Source organism: Gopherus flavomarginatus, chromosome 17, assembly GCF_025201925.1.
Source record: "Gopherus flavomarginatus isolate rGopFla2 chromosome 17, rGopFla2.mat.asm, whole genome shotgun sequence".
In the NCBI taxonomy this organism is placed as follows: domain Eukaryota; kingdom Metazoa; phylum Chordata; order Testudines; family Testudinidae; genus Gopherus; species Gopherus flavomarginatus.
The window spans coordinates 9,373,206-9,396,274 of NC_066633.1; the positions used below are offsets into that span (position 1 = coordinate 9,373,206).

At 50.0% G+C, this 23,069-nt stretch overlaps 1 protein-coding gene across 6 annotated transcripts in view; it reads left to right on the plus strand.

Annotated features, from left to right (window-relative positions):
* The window catches only part of GBGT1 (globoside alpha-1,3-N-acetylgalactosaminyltransferase 1 (FORS blood group)), a 29,184-nt gene extending 7,001 nt beyond the window's left edge, over positions 1-22,183 (plus strand). The window contains exons 1-8 of one of the 6 annotated variants that reach the window (XM_050926799.1): positions 5,039-5,290; positions 7,578-7,687; positions 12,510-12,582; positions 13,109-13,171; positions 15,821-15,871; positions 15,971-16,006; positions 18,856-18,990; positions 21,371-22,183. In XM_050926799.1, the coding sequence (XP_050782756.1) occupies positions 12,515-12,582; positions 13,109-13,171; positions 15,821-15,871; positions 15,971-16,006; positions 18,856-18,990; positions 21,371-22,055 (1,038 nt within the window). In that variant the 5' untranslated portion in view covers positions 5,039-5,290; positions 7,578-7,687; positions 12,510-12,514 and the 3' untranslated portion in view covers positions 22,056-22,183. Of the gene's footprint in view, positions 1-5,038; positions 5,291-7,577; positions 7,688-8,641; positions 9,379-12,509; positions 12,583-13,108; positions 13,172-15,820; positions 15,872-15,970; positions 16,112-17,082; positions 17,258-18,855; positions 18,991-21,370 lie in introns of those variants that run through there. The other 5 variants (XM_050926801.1, XM_050926800.1, XM_050926802.1 and 2 more) reach the window with 5 other exon arrangements.
* The last annotated feature ends 886 nt before the right edge of the window (positions 22,184-23,069 follow it).

Consider the following 23,069-nt stretch of genomic DNA (forward strand, 5'->3'; position numbering starts at 1 on the left):
GGCTCCCCAGTTGCCTGGCAGTGAGGCGGCTTTTTGAATGTCCCATTTAGAGGTGACAGCATAACCAGTGAAACGCTTGCCATTAACATAGAAGGAGCTTCCGTCCGAGAAGAGGATGCAATCGGGGTTGTCCAGTGGCACGTCAAACAGGTTGTCTCTTATCTGTAAGATGCTGTAAACTACTTTCACACAGTTGTGCTGATCCTGGAGGACTGGCAGGTCAGGAAGCAAGGTAGCTGGATTAAGGGGTCCACACCTTTCAAAAATTAGGTTAGTGTCTTCTAAGAGTTTGGCCTCTAGCTGTTGCTGACGATGGGCCGAAAAGACTTGGGTTGTGCCCCTACGCAGAAGGGCTGACAAGGCATGAGAGGTCCAAACCGTGGTAAAATGACCCAGGGTTAGGCTCTTTGCCTTTGTGATCAGCAGGGCAGCTGCTGCCAGAGTTCGGGTGCAGGATGGGGTTCCCTGAGCGACAGGGTCGATTTGCTGAGAGTAAAAAGCAAGCGGGAAATGGTGGGGCCCGCTCAGCTGGGTAAGGACACCACTAGCAATTCCGCCCCTCTCGTGGACAAAAAGGTGAAAGGGTTTGCTGTAATTGGGGGGGCGGAGAGACATGGAGGAGGCCACACTGTCCTTGAGTAACTGAAAGGCTTGAATAGTGTCCGGGGACCACTGCAAAGGGTCAGGAGCAAGGTTAGCAGTGAGTCGGTGGAGCGGTTTGCTTAACTCCCCGCAGGACGGCAACCAGGGGCGACAGAAGCCAATTAATTTTAAGAAACCTCGAAGTTGTTTCTTGGTGTTCGGTAGAGGGCAGTTTTGAATAGTTTTTATGCGGGCTGGGTTCATCTGTCTTCCCTCTGGGGTTAACAGGAAGCCCAGATATCGGACCTTTTGTGTGACCCACTGAATCTTTTTAGGGTCTACCTTGTGGCCTCTGGTGTGTAGGTATAATAAAAGTGCCTTACCATCGATGCGGAGGGCAGCTTTTTCGCGATTACCTAATAGGATGTCATTTACGTATAGGACCAATGTGGATCCCTGTGGACTGGTGAAACCTTCCAAGTCGTGGCGGAGGCACTGGCTGAAAATCGTGGGGCTGTCTCTGTAGCCTTGAGGAAGTCGTTGCCAGACATAACTTTGTCCCTCCCAGGTGAAACCAAAGAGATACTGAGAGTCTGGGTGCACAGGAATGCTGAAAAAAGCTGATTTTAAGTTAATAACAGTGAACCACTTAGCATCCCAGGGGATTTGGCTGATGATAGTAGCTGGGTCAGGAACTACTGCATGAAGAGGGACCACATACTGATTAACAACTTGTAGATCCTGTACAAAGTGCCAACGAACAGGGTCTCCGTCCTTTTTAGGAGGCTTTTTGACAGGCAGTATAGGGGTGTTACAGGGAGTGCGCTGAGGGCGGACTAGCTTTTGTGCAATGAATCCCTTGATAATGGGGCAGATGCCCTCCCGGGCTTCCAGCGACAGGGGGTATTGAGGGACTGACGGGGGGGTTAAGGAAGGCTTCACCTGAATCCTTACGGGCTCTGCCGAAAGGAGCAGGCCAACATCAGTGTCAGAAATTCCCCAGAGGGTTGAAGGCAAGTCAGTGAGGTCAGGGGAGAGAGAGGGGGGTGTTTTCCAATTACCCTGAGTAGGGGCCGAATCTCCTAACACTGTCATCAATAATCCTACCCCTTCAGGAGTGCAGGTTAAAGTAGCCTTAAGCTTACAGAGTAAATCCCGGCCCATTAAAGGGATCGGACAAGCTGGGGAAAAAAGAAAACGGTGAGGAAAACATTTATCAGCATAAATAACATTTAAAGGCAAAGTGAGTTCCAGAGACTGTGGGTTGCCCTCCACCCCAGTCGCAGTTTTAACCTCAGAGGATAGCCAGGGAGAGGGGGCATGATTTAAAAGAGAGAAAGTAGCCCCAGTATCAATGAGGAAAGAGACAGGCAGTCCCTGGACTGAAAGGGTTAAACGAGGCTCTTTGCTGGGAGGGGAGAAAGTGAGAAAGGAGCCGGCTAAAGACATTAAGGAAATAAGACCATCACATTGTTTGTCTTCGCCCCCGGGGTACCGTCATTGAGGAGGCTGAGTTTGCTGCGGCTGCTGCTGTTTCCCGTAGTTGATTCAGGCCTGGGGAATGGGCTGAGCTGGTGGTGCACCTGTAAAGGCATCTTTCTAACTATACTTTTATTACTTGCAAGAGATTTGACGGGGACATTTTCTGGGCTATTCTCAGGGGGGGGCATGCACCCTGCTGTATCTGTTTGGACATTAGCCTAGTAACTACTTCTCCCGAGGTTTGCCCCTCCATTTCCTCCTCATCCTTCTGCAGAAATTTCAATTTGGGATTCTGCAGATTCCCCTCTGCTACATGGAGAGAGTCCCCCTGCGGAGGAATAGGGGCAGGTGCAGAGGGGACCAGCTGACGAGTCAAAACACGCCGTGGTTTACACCCTTCATCGAAATAACCTGGAGGGGGTTCACTTTCGGGAGAGTACCTGACTGCCATAATTTTTAAAGATTTTCACAGCTCTGCTGCTGTGTTCCAACAAAGCCAGTAACATAACTGTCCCGGATGGTCTTTTTCGATCTGGCTCTTTACTCCTCTTAAGGCAGCCTGTTCGAAAGAGCCATACGAAGGCCACCTTATCTCCGGGTCGGCCAATACCGCGGTATACCCAGTCCAATTCCTTACACATAGTGTGTACAACTTCTTCCTAGACATTCCTGTCTGTACTGGGAGTTTCCCTTCGTTCCATAACTTATTTACAATCCCCAACGGACTTTTAAGAGGCACGCTAGTCCCTTGACCCATGGTGTTTGACAGGAGCCCTCCAACTGGCGTTTACCCTGCTGTCCAATACACGACCCCTCAATATTGAATTGGCTGGGAGAAATCTCCTGTGGCGCCTTGCCAATTCATATATGAGTGGTCTGACCACTGGACAGAGGTACCGCACCAGAAGGAATCCCGGACGAGCCCCCAAATTGTTAGGTAATAAAGCAAGTCCTCACTTACCTCTTCAGCACCCGAGTTCGTGCGGAGTTGGTATGGGGCACACAATTCTGTCAGAGACCAGACACCAATGCGTTGATCAACGGGCTCACACTATCCTTAGCTTTAAAAAGCTTTAGATTAAGTGTGGCCCCTTTATTAGGGGTGAGCATCAATATTTATACACAGAAGTAAACAAAGTGATTAACAAAAGATAATGGTCATGCATAATTAATCAAGATTTTACAGGAAAAGCAAGTTAACAAGTAAATGCATAGAGATAAAGGCTAATGGCTACTAGGGAAAGGGGGTGTCATGAGTAGTTTGCAGGTCAGTGCTTTGTTCAAAAGGGTTCAGGAAGGATTATGCAGAGACAGTCAGTCTGGGTGTGTTTTGGCTCCCCAAAGTTCACCAAAAGTTTAGACCCAACACTGGTATGGATGATGCCATGGAGTAGGCAGCAGCAGTGTTCTTTCCTCTCCTGCTGGTTCCCTGGGTTGAAGCTGCTCCTTAGCTCCCAGCCCTCTTTGCTCCCACAAAGGCAGCTGGTAAGAGCCCTCTGTTTGGGGAGACCTGGCTCCACGGCTGGCAGACCCCTCCGGGAACAGGGACCGCTGGGGAGTCCTCCCAGTGCACAGCCCTTAATACCTCTCTTCCTGCACCTTGAGCTATCCCCTGCCTGCACACAGTCCCAGCTATCCCCTCCCAGCTCCCTGAGCTACCACCCTGCCTGCACACAGCCCCTAGTACCCCCTCCCAGTGTCCTGAACTACCCGCTGCCTGCACACAGCGCCAGCTACTCCCTTCCTGCACCCTGAGCTACCCCCTGCCCGCACACAGCCCCAGCTACCCCTCTCCCTGCAATCTGAGCTGCTCCCCTGCCTCCACACAGTCCCTAGTACCCCCTCCCTGCACTCTGAGCTACCCCTCTGCCTGCATACAGCCCCAGCCATCCCCTCCCTGCCTGTGTCCTGAGCTATCCCCCTGCCTGCATAAAGCGCCAGCTACTCCCTCCCTGCACCCTGAGCTACCCCCCTCCCTGCTCCCTGAGGTGTCCCCTGCCTGAACACAGCCCCAGCTACCCCCTCCCTGCTCCCTGAGCTACCCCTTTGTGATGCTATGAGTATAATATAATATCTCATTGAAAGGTGACAGTGCCAGAAAGAGTTAATTAACTCACCTCACCGACTGACCTGACCCATGGGTGAACCTTAAGAACTGGTTAGGAAGATATGTAAATGAATAGAGCTTTGAAATGCAAGTCTGCATTGTTAGAGGTAGAAGGGTAGATGTTTGCTCAGGTCTTGGGATGCCAGCAAACAAGTCTTGTCTATTGCTATAGTTTTAATTCAAAGATCAAAAAAGGAATATTAGCATTTATGATGATACTCAAGTGAAATAGTATTATTGTCTATGTGTCTCTTTGAAGGTTGTGGTAACCTGTATCTGAACTGTTTAATGGATAAATTACTCTGTGCTAATTGCCAGGTGTTTGGGAGAAGAAGTTAAGCCTATTGTTTTCTCAGGCCAAAAGGCTGCTAGAAATGTATAAGAAGCCTGGGACAAGATCCTTCTTCATCTCCGATCTGCTTTGAGTTTCAAGAGGGGGAAACCTTAAGCCACAAGGATTGAGATCCCCAGTCATTGACTGGAGTCACCCTGAATATGGACATTGGATTATAACCTATGGACTATTTCTAAAAGGACTTTTGGCAACTACAAGCTCACCTCTACTATGTATCTGAACCTCAAGAATTGAATTCAAGTCTGTATGTGTATTGATCCTTTAACCAACACTCTCTCTTTTCTTTTCTAATAAATTTTAGCTTAGTTAATAAGAATTGGCTGTAGCGTGTATTGTGGGTAAGATCTAAGTTATAATTGGACCTGGGTTTATGGCTGATCCTTTGGGATTGGAAGAACCTTTTCTATGATGAGATAAGATTTTCAGGAATCATATGTTTGACAGTTGTGTCTGGAGGAGGTCTGAGGCTGGGTACTTTAAGGGAACTGCGTTGTTTGGACTTCTAAGTATCTATTGGGTTTCTGGGAAGTGGGCAGGCTCCTCCCCCAGCCTAAGGGGAGGAACCACAGGGCCACAGAACCCACTGAGTTCGGGGGACAACTAATAAAAGAACAGGGACAGGAGTGAGGTCAAAGGGTCAGAAGGAGGGAACCTGACGGGGACACCGAGCAGAGAACCCCGGACAGCGCCCACTGCTCCTCGAAGGCGTCAAGGGAGCCAGTGGACGCGGCCCAGAGGAACTGGACTTCTAAGTAACCAGTGAGGTACTATAGAAGCTGTTTTGTGCTGGCTTGGTAAATCTAAGTATTGGAATAACCACCAGCGTTTGGGGTTTGTCTGCCCCGTTTTATTTGCAGTTCACCCTGATTGAGTGACCTCAGCTGGCTCCCATGGGCAGCACCTTCACACCCCTGCCCGTGCATAGCCCCAGCTACCCCCCTCCCTGCATTCTGAGCTACCCCCCTGCCCGCGCACAGCCCCAACTATCCCCTCCCCATGTCCTGAGCTACCCACTGCCTGCACACAGCCCCTAGTATCCCCTCCCTGAACCCTGAGCTATCCCCTGCCTGCACACAGCCCCCAGCTACCCCCCTTCCTGCTCCCTGAGCTACCCCCTGCCTGCACACAGCCCCAGCTATCCCCTCCCAGTGTCCTGAGCTACCCCCTGCCTGCACACAGACCCTAGTACTCCCTCCCTGTACTCTGAGCTACCCCCCTGCCTGCACACGGCCCCAGCTACCCCACACACCCTGAGCTGCCCCCTGTCCCCACACAGCCCCTAATACACCGTCCCTACACCCTGAGCGACACCCCTGCCTACACACAGCCCCTAGTACCACCCTTCTCCCTGTGCCCTCAGCTATCCCCCTACCTGCACACAGCCCCTAGCAACTCCCTACCTCCACCCTGAACTACCCCCTGCCCTCACACAGCCCCTAGTGAGCCCGTCCCTGTACCCTGAGCTGTTTTCAAATTTTTTGAGCTAAGCCCCCCACCTTTGAGTTATAATTTTTGGTTTCCCCCCCTCAGACAGACTGGACGGCCTGCTGAGGTGAGTGAGGGGGCGGAGGTGGCACTCCCTCCCTGGACCCCACCAGGCAGCAGTGGCTTGAGCCTCGCTGGCTCCTGCCCCGCCCCAAATAGCAGTCAAACTATGTGTATGCCCAAGTCCCTGCCCCAAGTCCCCCACCCCTGCTGGGCTTTGGAGTTTTTATAGCATGTTGAGGGGGGCCTCAGAGAGAAAAAGGTAGAGAACCTCTGATGTAGAGCACTGCGGAAACCTTAGGTGCTCCGAAAACACAACAATGGAAGGAAATCTTGTGCTCAGTAAAAGCCTTGACGAATGTGCTGCACAGGAAATGATAGCTGTGTTGTGATCATGCTGTCCATGCCAGAGCAAGGTTAACTCATTTTGTTACTGATTGTGGTGAGAAGCACTGACTACTCCGTCTGAAGCCAGATGCTGGATCTGAGACCATAAAATTGGCTCTTAGAACTGGGAAGATTGGATGTGCTCATGCCAGGACATGATTTTGGGCATCCAATAGATGATTTTAAGGAGGGAGTCCAGTGAGCAAAATTCCCTTCTCAGAGTGAAAATAGCCTCATGATATCCGAGTCTGATCATTTGTCAGATGATGTTGTAACTTAAACCTTATTTAATCACAGCTTTCAGAAACCAGAAGGACTTGTTCTGAGAAAAAAAATCTTTCATGGAAAGTCATCAAGAACTGGCATTTATCTGAGACCAGAACATTTTTTAGAGCTGAAGGGGTGGGGCAGATGTATCATTTTGGTCCAGACATACATACAAGTTAGTTTACCAGAAGTAAAGTAAAGCACAGCAGTATCCACTTGAAGCAAAGCCTTTGTGGAACCTGAGTAAGAATGAAAGAGTTATTAGCTATTTTTCTGTAATTTTGGAAAGTGTAGGGATTTATTTCATAAAGAAAGATTTTAGAGGTGTGTGGTGTTTACTAAAAAAATTAGTTAAATCTGAGCTAAAATATTCACAGCACACACAACTACATGCATTTTTCACAGTACATTGATTCAGCTAGTGAGACTTAACAGTAGTTGTCTGCTCCAGACGCTCTGGTGAGAGGTACAGTAGAAATATCTATGTCTGACAGCCTGCCTTACACTTTTTAAGGTAAATTCTCCACATAAAATTGCCATTGAATCAGTTGAGCATATGCTGCCCGGGCTTTATTTGCAATGAATTAAACACCAGCTGTGAGGGAGAGGATGACTGAGCAGAATGGGAGGGTGATATGGAGCCTTCTGTCTTCAACTTACTGATTCAAACCCTGCCCAGTTTGGCTTTTGAGTTTGGTGGGGTGTCAGTCTAATTCCCAGCGGGCCAGTGGACACCTCAGAAAAGCTACCACCACAATCACCTTGAACTTTCTCCCATTGCTCTCCCCGCAGCAGAGAGGCCAAGGCTGTATGGGCAGAGGTGCCTTGGCAGGGCATTGCCTGGGTTTAGCATGACCAGATCTCCCAATTTTATAGAGACGGTCCCGATTTTTGGTTCTTTTTCTTATATAGGCTCCTATTACCCCGCACCTCCTGTCCTGATTTTTCACACTTGCTGTCTGGTCACCCTACCTGTGCTTCATATGGCCTGTGGTGTGCACGCCTTGTATGGAAAGAGGAAGGTGAGCTGAGTAATTCCTGGTGACTGAGTTGTGGGAAGACTGTGTGGGGCTGTAGACTGCAGGAGTGATGTCCCGGCCCCCAGTGAAGTTAATGGGACCATTGCCACTGATTTCATGGGGGTCAGGAGTTTAGTTTAGGCAGCAGTGAGCTGCGAGAATGCCCACTGTTGCACAGCGTAAATCTAATAGTGGGATTCTAGCAACGGTCCTGTGAAAACACCACGTGGACACAGGAGTCTGAAAGGCCTCCTCCTAAACTTTTATCCATCAATCTCACTGGGAGTTGAAGGTGCTGAGGACTGGGCTCCAAACCAGCCTCGCAGTGTCTTCCTGTTCCACTGCTCGGACCACATGGCCTCTGTTGTGGCCTCCCCTTTTTCTCCGCAAAGAGTCCAGACTGCTGACCTTCAAAGCACCTCCTGATTGTGCCCCTGCCTATCTCCAGCGCTGCCCTCCTTCTCAATCTCTCTCTCATCCCTTCTTCCATGCCACCCAGCTCACTGCTGCTGAGCAGCCCACTACTTTCTGTCTGCTGCAAGCTCCTGGAACCCCGCAGGTTCTGTGACCCATCCAAGCTCACGTGATCAAACCACAGGCTGGTTGGCCTGTGCTGTATTGTTCTGTCTCGTAGCCACTTGTGCCTTAACTGCAGGGTGACCTTATTTGTGGGGAAGGGTTTAAAAAAAAAGTCCCCCAGGTAAAGGAAAACACAAGTCTCATCATAAAATCACATGAGTTGGCAACACTGCAGTGGGCTTCTGGCAATGCTGAGCATTATGCTCTGTAGTGTTTGCAGGATTGGGCCCTGCTGTTGTCATTATGGGCTGGCCTGAGCAAGGGCTGGCCTGCAAGCTGCACTGCCCCAGAAATAGCTTCAGAGACACCCCAGTTAGGCACAAATCCCCTGGTGCTCGCCTCTTGCACTGGGCAGGGCGGTAAACCATCTGCCACAACTTCTCCAGCTCCCAGCTCCAGCCAGCTCTGTGAATGGGCCTGGGGAGGTATTATTCTGCCTTGTATGCACAGCTGCCCATTTTTTGGAGGGAGGCAGGGCACACGGTCCTTGCTTCCTCCCCGCCACCCAGCTCCCACAGCAACCTAATCCAAGCAGGTCTTACCCAGCCATGCTCCCCTACTCCCCTGCCTGGCTGCATAAGAACCAGCCAAAACCCTAAAACTATAACCATTTAAAAGAACACGTATTCAAGCTTTGTACCCAGCACTTTGCCTATGCTCTGTGACTGCCTGCTGCATGTCTTTGCCACCCTCCCTCTGCTCCCATCCTACAATAGCTTAATGAGACTACAGAAAACATCTTTGCACTAGGTAGGCCCTGGATAAACACAGTATGTTATTCTCCAGGGCTGTCGGGCATTTGTCATTTCCCAGCACAACGTTAAAACGTGGGACAGGCTGAAAATTGTTGCTCTGGAGATGAGACGTCTTATGCCAAGACTAATCCTGGGCTGAGTGTTTACCCTCGGCAGGTAGTTGTTAGTTCCCCTCTAGACACCTTGGCTGCAATGCAGTCCCTGGAAACAACCGCGGCTGCAATGCAGCAGCACTCCGTGCTCTGTTACCACTGTCTGGTAATCAGGAGAGGCAGGTCTGAGCACGAGAGAACAGCCAGAAGGGAAGGGCTGATAGAAAATCTGGTTTAGTTCCTACTTGGGGATCTGCAGAACACTCAGGTAAGAGTCTGGAATTGCCAAACGTGAATCTATTAGGATTTTAAATGTCAGGATGCCCTGATTTTTCTTCATTGAGAATTGGTGCCATTTCTTGACAAGCACTAACTCCTCCTGTCAAGATACTTTGGAGATGGGCACCATAGAAATGTGTGTGTGATGATAAAGAAACTACAACTGCTTTCTGCTCCCCGCCTCGCAGGAGTGAAATTAGAAATGGGCAGATACTGATTAGTCCATCTAGTGCATTGCCCACTCTCCCCTGGGCCCGCGCAGGATGGATCCCCATTGTACATTCTCCAGTGCTGCGTGGGCAGGTGATATCCAAGCGTTGTTTACAGCTATGGGGCAGCTCCGTGGTCAGTCCCCAGCAGAGGCTGCTCTGGGCATAGGCAAGCTAGGCAGCTGTCTGAGGCAGCAGATTCATCAGCAAGTTGGGATATGACCCACCCGGCACTAGATGTCTGTGTGCACCCTGCTGATGCACATTAACAGTTCATTAAAGCACTTTGAGATGGTTCCTCCTGACCCTCCCATGCCATCAGCTGCCTTCTCTAGTGTTCAGACCCATCTATCCTCTGTGTCCTATTCCTCCACCCCATCTGCCCCATGATCTGCTCTCTGCCCCTTTTTCCTAGCCTCCATGTCCTAGTCTCTCCCTACCTCATTTGCCCCTCACTACATCATGAACCCCACCGTATCTGTCCTCTGTGTCCTGGTCTCCCCCCGGTCCTGGTCCCCATCCCTTCTCCATGTCCAGACTCTAGTCCCCCTGTATTATCCCCCCATTGTTCCCCCATGTCTTGCATCCCCTGCTTCTCCCAGCCGCATGATGGGGACTCTCCATCCTGTGACTTGGTGCCGCTCCACCTGTACTAGTGTTGCCAGGCGTCCAGTGTTCAACCGGAACGCCCGGTCAAAAAGGGACCCCGGTGGGTCTGGTTGGCACCACTAACCAGGCCATTAAAAGTCTAGTCAGCGATGCAGCGGGGCTAATGCAGGCTCCCTGCCTGTCCTAGCTTCACACGGCTCCTGGAAGAGGCCACCAGGTCCCTGCAGCCCCGAGGCACATGGGCGGCCAGGGAGGCTCCACCCACTGCCCTGTCCTGAGTGCCGGGTCCGCAGCTCCCGGTGGCCAGGAACCGCGACCAATGGGAGCTGTAGGAGCAGCGCCTGAGGGCAGGAGGGCAGCACGCGGAGCCTCCCTGGCCACCCATGTGCCTAGGGGCTGCAAGGACCTGGTGGCTGCTTCCTGGGAGCCACAGTAAGCACCGCACCCCAAATCCCTTGCCCCAGCCCAGTGAAAGTGAGTGAGGGTGGGGGAGAGCGAGTGACAGAGGGAGGGGAGATGGAGCAAGTGATGGTGGGGCCTCAGAGAAGGGGTGGGCCTCAGGACAGGGGGTGGGGCAGGGGTGTTCGGTTTTGTGCCATTAGAAAGTTGGCACCCCTAACCTACGCTGTAGGGTGTTTGGATTAACACCCAGTGGGATGTCTTGGGATGGGGTTACCAGAGCCCACCTGGAGAGGGTGCAGGAGATGGAGCCGAACACTGGGAGTCCCAGCACATGCTGCTTTTTGGGGGCAGATATGTAATGCAGGCCTGGGTAGGGCTGCTGGCTCCTTTGGGGCCCCAGTGGCGGGGTCCTTCCAGGGAAGCCTATTTAAGGAGGAGTTTGCTGCTATATTTGCCGCTCTGGCACCCTGAAAGAGAACCGAGTCGGCGGTGGGGACAGGGAGCTGCAGGGTTCACGTCTGTCTGCATGAGACATCCTCTTTGAAATTTTGGTGCTACCACTTTGGTCCCATCCACATTTCTACTGATCCTGGGTGGGAGCAGGGGTCGCTTACCCACCCACCAGGCCAGGACTGTAGCCAGGTTTAGCACCACAGTTTGATCCAGTTTGTGTGGACCAGACTTGAGGGGCCTCTGCCCCTTAAATCCCTGCTGGGGTCTATGTCCCCTGATCTCTGGGCGTCACGCACAATTGTATAAACCTGGCACCCATGTTAAGGAACTGTCAATGCTCACAGAGTGCACAGTGTCTAGCAGAAGGGGGCAGCACACTGAAGTCCTGTCTACAGGCCTGCTGGCGGAGGCTGCAGGGGGAGAGGGCAAAGGGGGCAATTGCCCAGGGGTCTGGGCAATTTAAAAGGTTGATTGTCTGGAGCAGCCGCTGGTTCTCTGGACCAGCAGGTGCTGGGAGATGACAGCAGCATGCTGGGCTGCGCAGCCAGGAGGGAAGTGCCTTGTGTTGCCCGTATCAGACCTTCCAGCTGATTAAGCAGTGACTCAGGATTGTGTCAGGGCTACAGAGACCACCCTGAACTAGAGATCCATTATTATGCAGTGTGTATTACAGCTCTCATCTGTCTCATATTACAGGGTGTTACCTTGACTAGGGCAGACCCTAATTTGCCTTCATCTCATATGCACATGTACTAGGATCTTTCTGCCGGGGGCAATTATTGGCCTGTGGAAGTTGGTGTCTATATCCTACAGTGATGACTACATTAGCTGTACCTACCCTCTGATATCACTGAGTCCAGCTGCTTATTAAGCCTCAAACAGAGATTAGAGCTTTATTTGAACAAGTGACTTCATGCAGGTTAGGATAAAATTAGGAGCCCTGTCAACCCTCAGGCTTCAAGACATAAGCAAATGAGCCACTGTGATCAGGAAAAACAACGAGGAGTCCTTGTGGCACCTTAGGGGTCATTAAATATAAATATACAGCACATGAAAAGATGGGAATTGCCTTACCAAGTGGGGAGGCAGTGCTAACGAGGCCAATTCAATTAGGGTGAATGTGGCCACAATAGTCTATTACAGTATAACTAGCCAGGGCACTGTGGCCAAAGTGAGGTTTCTCTAGTGCAGCTTGGAAGGATTGCTGTAGAGACTAACTGGACTCTCACTCTGCTGCAGTCCAACCCCTGCTGGATGCCTGGCCTTGGAGAAGGTGAATTAGAACGGTGAGATAAAATGAGCTGTAGAGTATTTCATGCTTTCTTGCATGTCCCTTGCTGTGGGATCTTTATACCCAGTTTGAAGACTAGTGCCTCATCTTTTGCCCATGGCCAATTGAGAGCTGCTGGGAATGGAAATTTTTGTCTTTTTTTTTGCTCCACTGTAGGATAAATGACTTGCTGGAAAGTGGTGAAATCTGTTCTCATACTCTACCTGATCCTCATTCCCATATTTGTCTGGTAAGTATCTACTGCTGGCCTTACTTACCCACTGACTCATACTCTAGGAATGCTCACAGGCAAACACTGCTAGTGATGCATCTCAAATCACTTGGAGGGAGACTAGGTATTTTACTATTACTATTTATACTTTGCATGTATTTCTGGCCCTGCTATAATGGCTGTTATGCACCATTCCAGAGAGGGCTGTGTGTCACCAGTGGTGCAGGGAGCCCTATATACTTAAATGGCTTGCAGTCTGTAAAACACTTGATGTAAATAATAATACTTATCCCTAATTTTAAAGCTGGATCCTACAGGATGTTAGCCATTCATGATGTGCTTTCACATATGAACAGCAGTAAATTGTAGTTCAAAAATGTTCAGAGGGGTATATCAGTGTCCTCTGCATCAGCTGGTGAATTGGCTAGATAACCTAGAAGGCCTTCTCAGTCTCTGTGCATGATTTGGAGAAAACCTTTGAAAATCCTGTCAAGTGCTGGAAAATGTCTTCCTATCTTTTAATGATTTCTCCTGTTACTTGCAGGATGATAGTCTGGAATGGGCCAGTCCACTACCTTCCATACTACCTTCCTTGCCCAGAAATCTTGTAAGTATCCAGTCTGAGAGAGAGTTGAAATGATGACTTGCCTAAAGTCACACAGTGAGTCTAGGCAGAGCTGGGACTAGAACTGAGATCATCTAGTTCCTGGTCCTCTTCCCTGCCAACTGGATTATTTATTATCTATATTGCTGCAGTGCTTAGGAGTCCTAGTCTTGGAGCAGGACCCATGCTGTACCCACGTGCTGTACGAACGCAGAACAAAAAGAGCTTAGGCCCAGATCCTTACCAGTAGTTAGGCCACTCAGTACCGGTGATTCCATTAGGTGACCCTAGGCGATCACCTAGGGCGCCAGGATTCAGGGGGTGGCATTTTGCACACTCCCCACGGGGTGTGTGGGGGCTTCGGGTTGTGCTCCTGTCACGCCGCTGAAGAAGGACCCTCCACCGACGTTCCGGGGAAAACAGCGGCAGGCAATTGAGCTACCACTGATGTTTTGGCAATGACTGCTGCAGTTGCCTGCGGCATTTCAGCGGAGGGTCCTTTGATGGCACGACGGCAGCAGAACCGGAAGCTCCTGCGTGCCCCGTGGGTGTGCACAAAATGCTTCCCTCACCCCCCCCCCCCCCAATTCTGCCTATGGCACCAGAAACCCTGGCACTGCTACCGAGGCCACTTACTTCCATTGATTTCAATGCGAGTTAGGGGCCTAAATACCTTTGTGAAGCTGGGCCTTACATTTAAGTAACCATAGCGGCCTTCTGTCCTTAGTCAGTGGAGTTAGACAATATCATTCCCCACCCATGTCACAGTCTATTGTCCTTGTTGACGCTCCCATTACTTAGATATGGGAAACACAACATTCTGTAGAGACAATAAGAATCTAGACATTTCGGGTTGCTTCTCAATACACCCAGCTTGAAGCATTCACTGTGCATTAAGATGTGTATGCCTCTAAAAGCCATTTTATACTGGGATCTGTTCCAGCTGATGGAATGGCTCCCTTCCCTCTTCTTTCTTTAACAGGTCATGTGTTTCTAGTTTAATAAAGGCACAGAGAGCTGCATGCAATAACTCTGTTGCTCTCTCGCCTGTAGTTCCTCATCTCCCTCTGGTATTTTATTTTATTTTTTACACTCCATAACCATGTTATTTGGCTCTGTAAAGCAATTTGGGATACAGAATGTATGAAATCAAGCCGTTCTGAATGGCTACAAACAGCGCCAACCTGCTGCGTGAACTCAGCATCTGCCCATGTTACCTTTAAACAAATCTAGTGCAGCTGGTGGTGAAAGGAAATCAAATGGAGGGCATCTTGGTTAAGCCTTCAGGTAATGAAATCCAAGCAGGCTGTGAATTTGTGGCTTAGTGATGTTGGAAATCACCCCAAGCTGCTTTTTAAATAGGTTTGATGCTGGCTGCAGCAATGCAAAGTGCTGACCCCATTGCAACAAAAGCTGTGTTAGCCCAGGGCAGATGCGGTTAGGAAGTGATATGTCAGTTCTCAGAAATATAGGGGCAGGTTCTGTGTTGCCTCTCCTGAGGGGTCTAGAGCATACCACCTGTGGGGGAGAAGGCAGGGTAAAGATGGCTATAAGCTGCCCTCATATGCCCTTGTTCTGGGCAGCTGCAGGGGCCAGGATGCCCCGACATAAGTTAGAGCAGCTCTGGGGTCTCTAAGCCTCCCCATGGCTGTCTGTGACCTGGAATCCCTGTACTGCTGGATGCTCTGGGCATGCCCCATGTCTGCTTCCTATGACAGAGCCTGCAGTGGGGTAGGGGGTAGTGGAGGGCTGTCTGCATCAGCCTTCTGCTGCTCCTGTGGCCAGTGGAATTCTGCTGCAGCTCCTCGACAGTCCAAGTAGGAGCTAGAGTCAGCACTGATCAGAATCTGTAGTTTTTCTGTGTCTTCCCTCCGTTACAGGTTAGAATTTAGCTTTGATTTTGTGTAGCTGCTGCTGGGATCTGTAAGAGAAGCTTGGCTTCTTCGTGGCCCTTAAGTTCTCACCAGTAATGAAGAACTGGAACTTTGGTGTCACACAATCTTGTTGGTGCAGAGGAGAAGCCAGTACTCGCTGTTCTGGTGCTGCAGGGCTAAGAGGAGGACAAATGTCCTTTGGCCAGCAGATGGGAGTGGAAACCTTAGCCCTGCTGAGTAGCACTTCTGCTAGCATTCCAAGGGGGCTTCAGGGGGAACGCTTGTGTACGTGTGACTGCACGTGAGTCAGGCTTGGATTCCCTGACCCAACTCTCCTCCCTTTACATCACAAACCCTGTCTCTCCCCAGGTAAAAATTCCTCCAGTAGCAGGGGGTGCCCTAGCAGGTACAGAGCCAGCGATGTGCAGTGCACTCTGACAATCCCTTGCTAGCCTCTAGTCTATTAGCTTATTGCCCTGAGGCTCTAGCCTTCTCCTGATTTTCCCCCAGAGAATCTAGGAGCTGTAAAGGATTCCCTGGGGTTGTGTAGTGAGATGCCATTTTAAAGGAGTGGTTTCTCTAACTGCGCTCGAAGCTTTACCTAAAGAGGCAATGCACACAGCCCACTGCCAGGCAATGCAGCTTGTGAGGTAGGAGCAACCAGGGCCTGTGCTTTGAGGAGTATTTGGTGCAAGGAGCAATCCTGAAACTGACCTGCCCCGTCGTGTCAAGGAGAATGTACAGACCTTTCCCTTTCACTTTCCTTCTTCTCACGCAGCTCCATGAAACTACAATATGCAGAAGAGAAGCCCGTCCAGCTTTTCCCTGAGTAAGCACCAATCTTTGTAATGTCTCCCCTTTGAAATGCTTTTCCTCTCCTCCAGGCCTAGTCCTCCATTAGTCAGTGGGTTTTTGTTCTCCTTTGCAGGCTGTCTTATCCTCAGCCCAGATCACTGGATCAGAAGTAAGTTTCCTCCTGATTCTGCGACCCCCATCCCGACCCCCAACAACTGACGCAAGTAGACCACTGTCTTCAATTTGGGATGCTCAAGGTCTCTCAGGATGATAGGTCAGATTGTAATACCTTTAATCACACCGAACAGCACCTTACTCTGAGTAGGTTAATTGAAGTTAATGAGACTACTTGTGGAGCAAGATACTACTCCACATGAGTAACGGTAACAGAACACAGCCTCATGATGACAAATGGATGGCTGTCTCTCATCCCCAGGCTGATGCATTATCTTCCAAGTATTTTGGTGTTTGGTGTCTTTGGCCCCATTCTCTTATAATCCTCCCCCATTAGCTAGTGAGGAATGACTAGTTAGGTGCTCAGATGCTACAGTGATGGGCAATGGTATAAAACCCCAAGAGGAAGTTTCAGTTCCCTTTGGGTACATCATTAGTATTGGAAGGATCCTTGCAATGTATTTCCATAGTGATGACTTACCAGATTGAAAAGTACAATCACTAATCTCCCCCTGGCTCCCCCTTTGCAGGAGTGGGCCCAAAGGGAGCAGTGTGTCTGATGTCCCTAACAAGTTCCCTTCATTATACACCATTTTAACACATAATGTGTGTGTATCTCCATCCATGTTTGCATCCCAATTGCTGTTTTGCTAGGACACATTGGGCCTAATTTTCCTGCCACTCATGCAGTGCAAATTGAGAGTAACTGCAGTGAAGTCAATGGAGTGTTGTTGGTGTAAGTGAGAGGAGAATCTAGCCCCTTGTGTTTGTATTTTATAGCAGCTTTTGGTGTGAAATGTTTCGGGGGGGGGGAGGAGCTAATTAGTGGTTACACTGTGCTACCCTGGGTGTATAAATACCATGGAGAATGAGTCACCCAGAGAGATCCAGTGAAGCCCTTTGTAACGAAACAAATCTGATACAAGGGATAAACTCCCAGGGTGTCCAAAAATAAGACTTCAGGTAAGAGAAGATCTTGGTTAAATGAATGTTTGTTTTCTACATACAAAACCGAATTCTATTCTTTCGCCCCCATCAGTTCCTGAATTTATTTTGTCTCGCTATCATTAGACTCCCATGATGTACAAGGAAGTTGCACTCAACGCTCAAACATTGTGTCCAATCAGACTGAATCTGCTGCAGGAGAGCTACAATCTAATACAACGTTGGCCCCCAAGCTGTTCCCCCTGGTTCCTTGAACCCAGCTTATGTGCCCTCTGTGGCCTTAAGGGATCGAGGCTGGAAGGTGGGGTCAGGAAAACAGCTGCATGCTGGCATAGTCCTAAAACATGGCCAAACAAGGCATCTGTTAAGTCTCAGCAACAAATAGCTGTGGGGCATAGTCTGGAGAAGATTCTGGCAGCCCAGGGCCAGCCAAGCATCATAAAACACATCTCATTTAAATACTCCAGCGCCCATGCCAACAGCCCTTAGTATAGAAAGAAGAATGAACTGTAAGTGAACTACTGTGGTCAGGAGTAACAGGCCTCTGTTAGATGTGCATGAGATGCTTACGCTGCCCAGGTGGAAGAAAGTATGGATTTCACGTAGCTTTGTTACATGTCTGAATGCTGGACCAGGTATAAAAGCATTAGCTATGATCCAACATATAAACTACATTTCCAAGCTGAGATAATACAGTGCCACACCACAGATTGTCTTTTCATAACCATGGCAACGGGGCAGTTTTGTTTAATTTTGCATATATTTTAAATCCATATGCAGCAACCTCTAGCAGGCCTGCAACAAATATATAAGGATGGCATGTGTGGCCTCCTCCTGTGTGGAGTTCAGTGGCCCTGTGCAGAGATCCCATGGACTTAAGTATGACCTAAGTGAAGCATGGACCTTTTTGCTAGCCCCTCTGCACAGGACTGGATTTCATCCTAGGAAAAGAAATTCAAAGCCTGATGTATCCTGCTCTGAGGCCTCATGCAATGAGGTGATGGAAGTAGCTGGAGAGATTTATACAGTTATGAATAAGGCTGCGTGTCTGTCACGGAAATCATGGACTTTTGCAGCAGCCAGCGTGGCTGGCTTAGGGGCTGCCCAAATACTCAGGCAGCCTCTGGGCCAGCAGCAGCAGTTTAGGTGTGGGAGAGGGCTCAGGGCTGGGGTGCAGGGCAGTGGTTACTTGGGGGGGCAGGATGGCTCCCCGAAAGTGGCTGGCATGACTCCACAACTCCTGACCTAGGTGAGGGGTCTGGGGTCTCTGCATGCTGTCCCTGCTTGCAGGCACCACCCCGGCAGTGTCCATTGGCTGTGATTCCCAGCCAACAGAAGCTGCGGAACCGGAGCTCAGTAGGGGCAGTGTACAGAGTCCCCCTGGCCTTGCCTCCCCCGAGGAGCTGCAGAGGGACACAGAGCTGGGTAGGGAGCCTGCTAGCCCCACCAAGCCCCTCCCTGCTCAGTGTCAGCCAGGGTCCTGAGCCACGTGCCACCACCCAGTCCCCCCTGCACCAGCAGAGGTCCCAGGCCACTCCCCACAGCACCTGCAGTGCCCCCAGACTGCCTCCTCCCCCCACAGCACCAAGGGCCCTGGCCCAAGTTTTAGTTACAGGTAAATAGTACAAATCATGGCTAGGTCACGGGCTGTGAATTTTTGTTTACTGCCCGTGACCTGTCCATGACTTTTACTTAAAATACCCATGACTAAAATGTAGCCTTAGTTATGAAGCCTCCAGGCTGCTGTGAGGGAAAATTCACAGTGGGGGAGACTGGCATGTTTCATGTACAGTGGAACTGGAAGGGTTAACTATTGACTTCACACATGCATTATCCAGCTGGGCTCAGACCAAAGGGGCCTGTTTCCTTTTGTTTACCACCCTTCTCTTCTTCCTTCAGGCGCCGGGATGTGCTGACTCTCACGCCTTGGCTGGCCCCCATTGTTTGGGAAGGAACTTTCAACTCCGAACTCCTGGACAGTGCCTACAAGCCATTGAACCTCACCATAGGGGTGACAGCCTTTGCCATTGGCAAGTAAGTGTTGCCCAGTGGTTCCAGTTCGTGAGGCAAAAGGCTCACCTCCTCCCAGCCAGCATTGGTCCTGCCATAGATTGGTGCCCTGTGACTGTGGAGCAGTGAGACCAAGAGGATGGCGAAGGTGGAATTAAAGTTGCTCTTCAGGGAAGAAAGAGCAGTCTAACACGGGCTAGAGATCTGGGATCAGGAACAACCTTTTATGCATGCTCAAGTTTCCCCTTCATAAAAGTAAGGGCATTGTAGCCTGTTGGTAGCAGTGGCACTGGCTAGAGCCTGGACTGGTGGACTTGGCTAGAAATGGGCATCATCATCGTAATACCTAGCTCTTATATCACACTTGTCAGCAGTAGGTCACAAATGACTTTATGCCATTAGCCCCATTTTACAGATGGGTAGACTGAGACCTAGAGTGGGGAAATGACTTGCTCAAGGTCACCCAGCAGGCTAGTGACAGCCGGGAGTAGAAAGCAGGTTTCCAGAGTCCTCATCCAGTGTTCTAGCCCCTAGACCATGCTGCCTCCTGATAGAACTGTACTGTCCTGAACCTACTTGAGCTATTGCTGTCTATCAGGCCTCCTGTGTTAACACTGGTGCTAGTCCAGTGCCACACCTCCTCTGGAAAGAGACTAAGGCCAGGTCCATGCTACCGGCACAGCTATGTCAGGCCTGGCCTATACTTAAAAGTTAGGTTGGCATGAATCACACCTGAGCGCCATAGCTATGCCAACCTAACTCATGGTGTAGATCTCTCTAGGTCTTACATCACCCTAGCTACTGCTGCTTGGGGAGCTGGATGACCTACACCCCTTCCATCACTATAGGATGCATCTACACTATGGCACCACAGCGGCACAGGTATGGAGGTGCCGTCATGCCACTAAAGTGCCCAAAGTGCAGCTTTGTGATCTCTTACACTGTCCTGGCAGAATCCCTGATGAAGATGCATCTCTATGGGCAAAACTGCATTTACACTAGTATAGTTTGTTTCACTCATGGGTTGTGTGTGTGTGTTACGATACCAGTACAAAGCACAGCTTTGCCAGCATAGCTGCGTCCACACTGGAAGCGCTTTGCCAATGTAGCATATGGGTATTCCTATACTTGGTGAAGCCTTCTAGAGTAGACAAGGCCTTACAAGAAGGCTGGTTTTATTACAGGGATAGGTATCCACTAGTGTGTAAGCTAAGACCACCAACCTCCCTTCGCTGGTATAATCTAACTCAGACTTAGGGTGACCAGATGTCCTGATTTTTATCTAAACAGTCCTGATATTTGGGGCCTTTTCTTATGTAGGGTCCCCTTACCCCGTCCCGATTTTTCACGCTTGCTGTCTGGTCATCCTAGACGGGTTGGGGGTAATAGGACCCTATATAAGAAAAAGACCCCAAAATTGTGACTCCCTATAAAATCAGGACATCTGATCACCCTAACCCCATCCCGATTTTTCACACTTGCTGTCTGATCACCCTGCTCAGACTTGATCATCTCCAGAGGCTGGTGTGCAATAACCTGCCTTGCCAGCCATCAACCCCCCACAATTTTAGAGACTCCCAGAAACATCAGATGCAATGTCATGCAGACGTTAAATTAAATGTGGTTTTGGTGCTGAGTGTAAATCAAATGACTCCCCAGTGACTTCCCCCATCTGCCAAACTGGACCCACATGGGTGATCATTAGATAATCTGAGAAGAGACCCCTTCTGTGATGGAAAGACCTGCTGCATGCTCTGAGCCAGGAGCACGTGTCACCTCTGCCCCATATGATCACTGACACCCCCACAGATCAGATTGATTATGTGCACAGTGCAATGGAGGTGCAATTGCAGTATGTGTAGACACACCCGAGCTAGCTTTAGTCAGGCTAGCTTGGGTGCTAATAGCAGTGAAACTGTGGAACACAGGCTGCAGTTGACATCTTGGCTGGCCAGTGCTTGTTGCAGCTTCGCTGCCATTGGGACCTGAGCTAGCTAGATTAAAGCTTGCTTGTGTATGTCTACACATGCGGCAGTCACACATCTGACTGTAGTATAGACATACCATAAATGGCCACACAAGCCGTGAGGCCACAGAGCAGCATAGTCAGTAATTTTGGAGGTCCATCCCAGGTTCTCTGTGAGAATAGCGAGAGCTGGGACATGTGGGATTTCTAGTTTACTTCAGATAGTTGACTGGCCAAGGCATGTTCTTTCTTGTCTCTCTGCCCTCAGCTAAAGTAGTGCTATTCCAACCCATTGTGCTTGTAATGTGCCCATCGCTATAGCAGTATCTAGGCAAAACTCTTCCTACCACATCATAGTGTATTAAAGACTCCCAGTAACCTGGGTCACGGCCTTTCTCCCCCATGGCGCTATGCATCAATGCCTTTGTGTCTGCACAGGTACACCATGTTTGTGGGCCGCTTCGTGGAATCAGCGGAGAAGCTCTTCATGAAGGGTTATTGGGTGAACTACTACATCTTCACCAACAACCCCCAGGCGATCCCCAGAGTCCAGCTGCAGCCCGGCCGGAGCCTCAGCATCGTCCCCATCAAAAAATACTCTCACTGGCAGGAGATTTCCATGCGCAGGATGGAGGCGATAAACAGGCACATTGCAGAGGTGAGCCACCGGGAGGTGAACTACCTTTTCTGCCTGGACATCGACATGGTGTTTCACAACGCATGGGGGGTGGAGACTCTGGGTGAGATGGTAGCGGCCATACACCCTGGGTACTACAACGTCCCTCGCAGTCAGTTCCCTTATGAGAGGAGGAGCTCTTCCACTGCCTTCATCCCTGACAGCCAAGGGGACTTCTACTATGCAGGGGCCGTCTTCGGCGGGCTGGTCAAGCAGGTGTATGAGTTCACCAGGGCCTGCCACATGACCATCCTGGCAGACAAAGCCAACGGGATCATGGCGGCCTGGCAGGAGGAGAGCCACCTCAACAGGCATTTCTTTTCCCACAAGCCCTCAAAGCTCCTCTCCCCGGAGTACGTGTGGGATGACACCAAGCCCAAGCCGCCTGAAATGCACCTGATACGCTTCTCCACAGTGAATAAGGACTACAAGGAGATACGGGACTGAGGTGTCTAGCGCTCTCTTTTTTTACCATGGAATCAGGCCCTTGATCTGCTGCCAGTGAAGGATGTATCCCAGTCAGTGTTTCGGCTCCCCTCTGTGAATGGACTGTGGAGCTGGCACTGGGAATGACAGGTGGTTCAGCTTAGAGATGGTGTAAGGTACTTGTTGAGAATGGTGTGATGATGCCACAGTGATGGTGACTCCTTGATCTACTTGAAAGGATCTGCTTGATTCCTCTTCCCTGTAAATCTGGGGGCTGCCATTGCCTGGATGGTGGCCTTTTGCCAAGTGATACCAAAGCTTAGAGTCCCCTGTGTGCTGGTTTAAAAGAAAAACACCCAAATTGTAGTTTGGTCTGAGACTGGACAATAAAACGACCATCAACCCTGTCAAACCTCAGCCCTGAATGGAAAGGTGCAGTTAACTTTCATGATGTTTTTCATGCTCCAGAAGTGTCTAATACCCTAAGCAAGGCTCAACTCGTAATTAGCCTGGGGAACTCATTGCCACAAGGCATTGTTGAGACCAAGAATTTAGCAGGATTCAAAAAAAGATTAATGTGCAATCTGGATAAGGAGAATATTCACAATTATGGTTTAAAAAAAGAATAAACAAGGAGGGAATATAAACCCTCATAGTGCAGGGCATAAACCAACCTCCAATGATTGGGGTCCTGAAGAAGCTTTCCCTGGGAGCAGGTTTTTCTTTAGCTGCCTCCCACAGGGTTTATTGCACCTTCCTCTGAGGCACCTGGTTCCAGCCACTGTCAGAGACAGGATACTCAACTGGACAGAAAAATGATCTTATCCTCTCTGGCATTTCCTGTGTTCCTCATATCCAGCCCAGTTTTGCAGACCCAAGAGATCTGAACAGATCAGATACAGCTCAGGCCAGCATCTGAATGTCTGCATGCATATCTCAACCGAAGCTGACTTCTGAACCTTCTCTATGGTTCACATGTCTCTGTGGATCATTCAGTCTTCTCTGATAAAGGAAAATTTGGCATTGAGGTGTCCA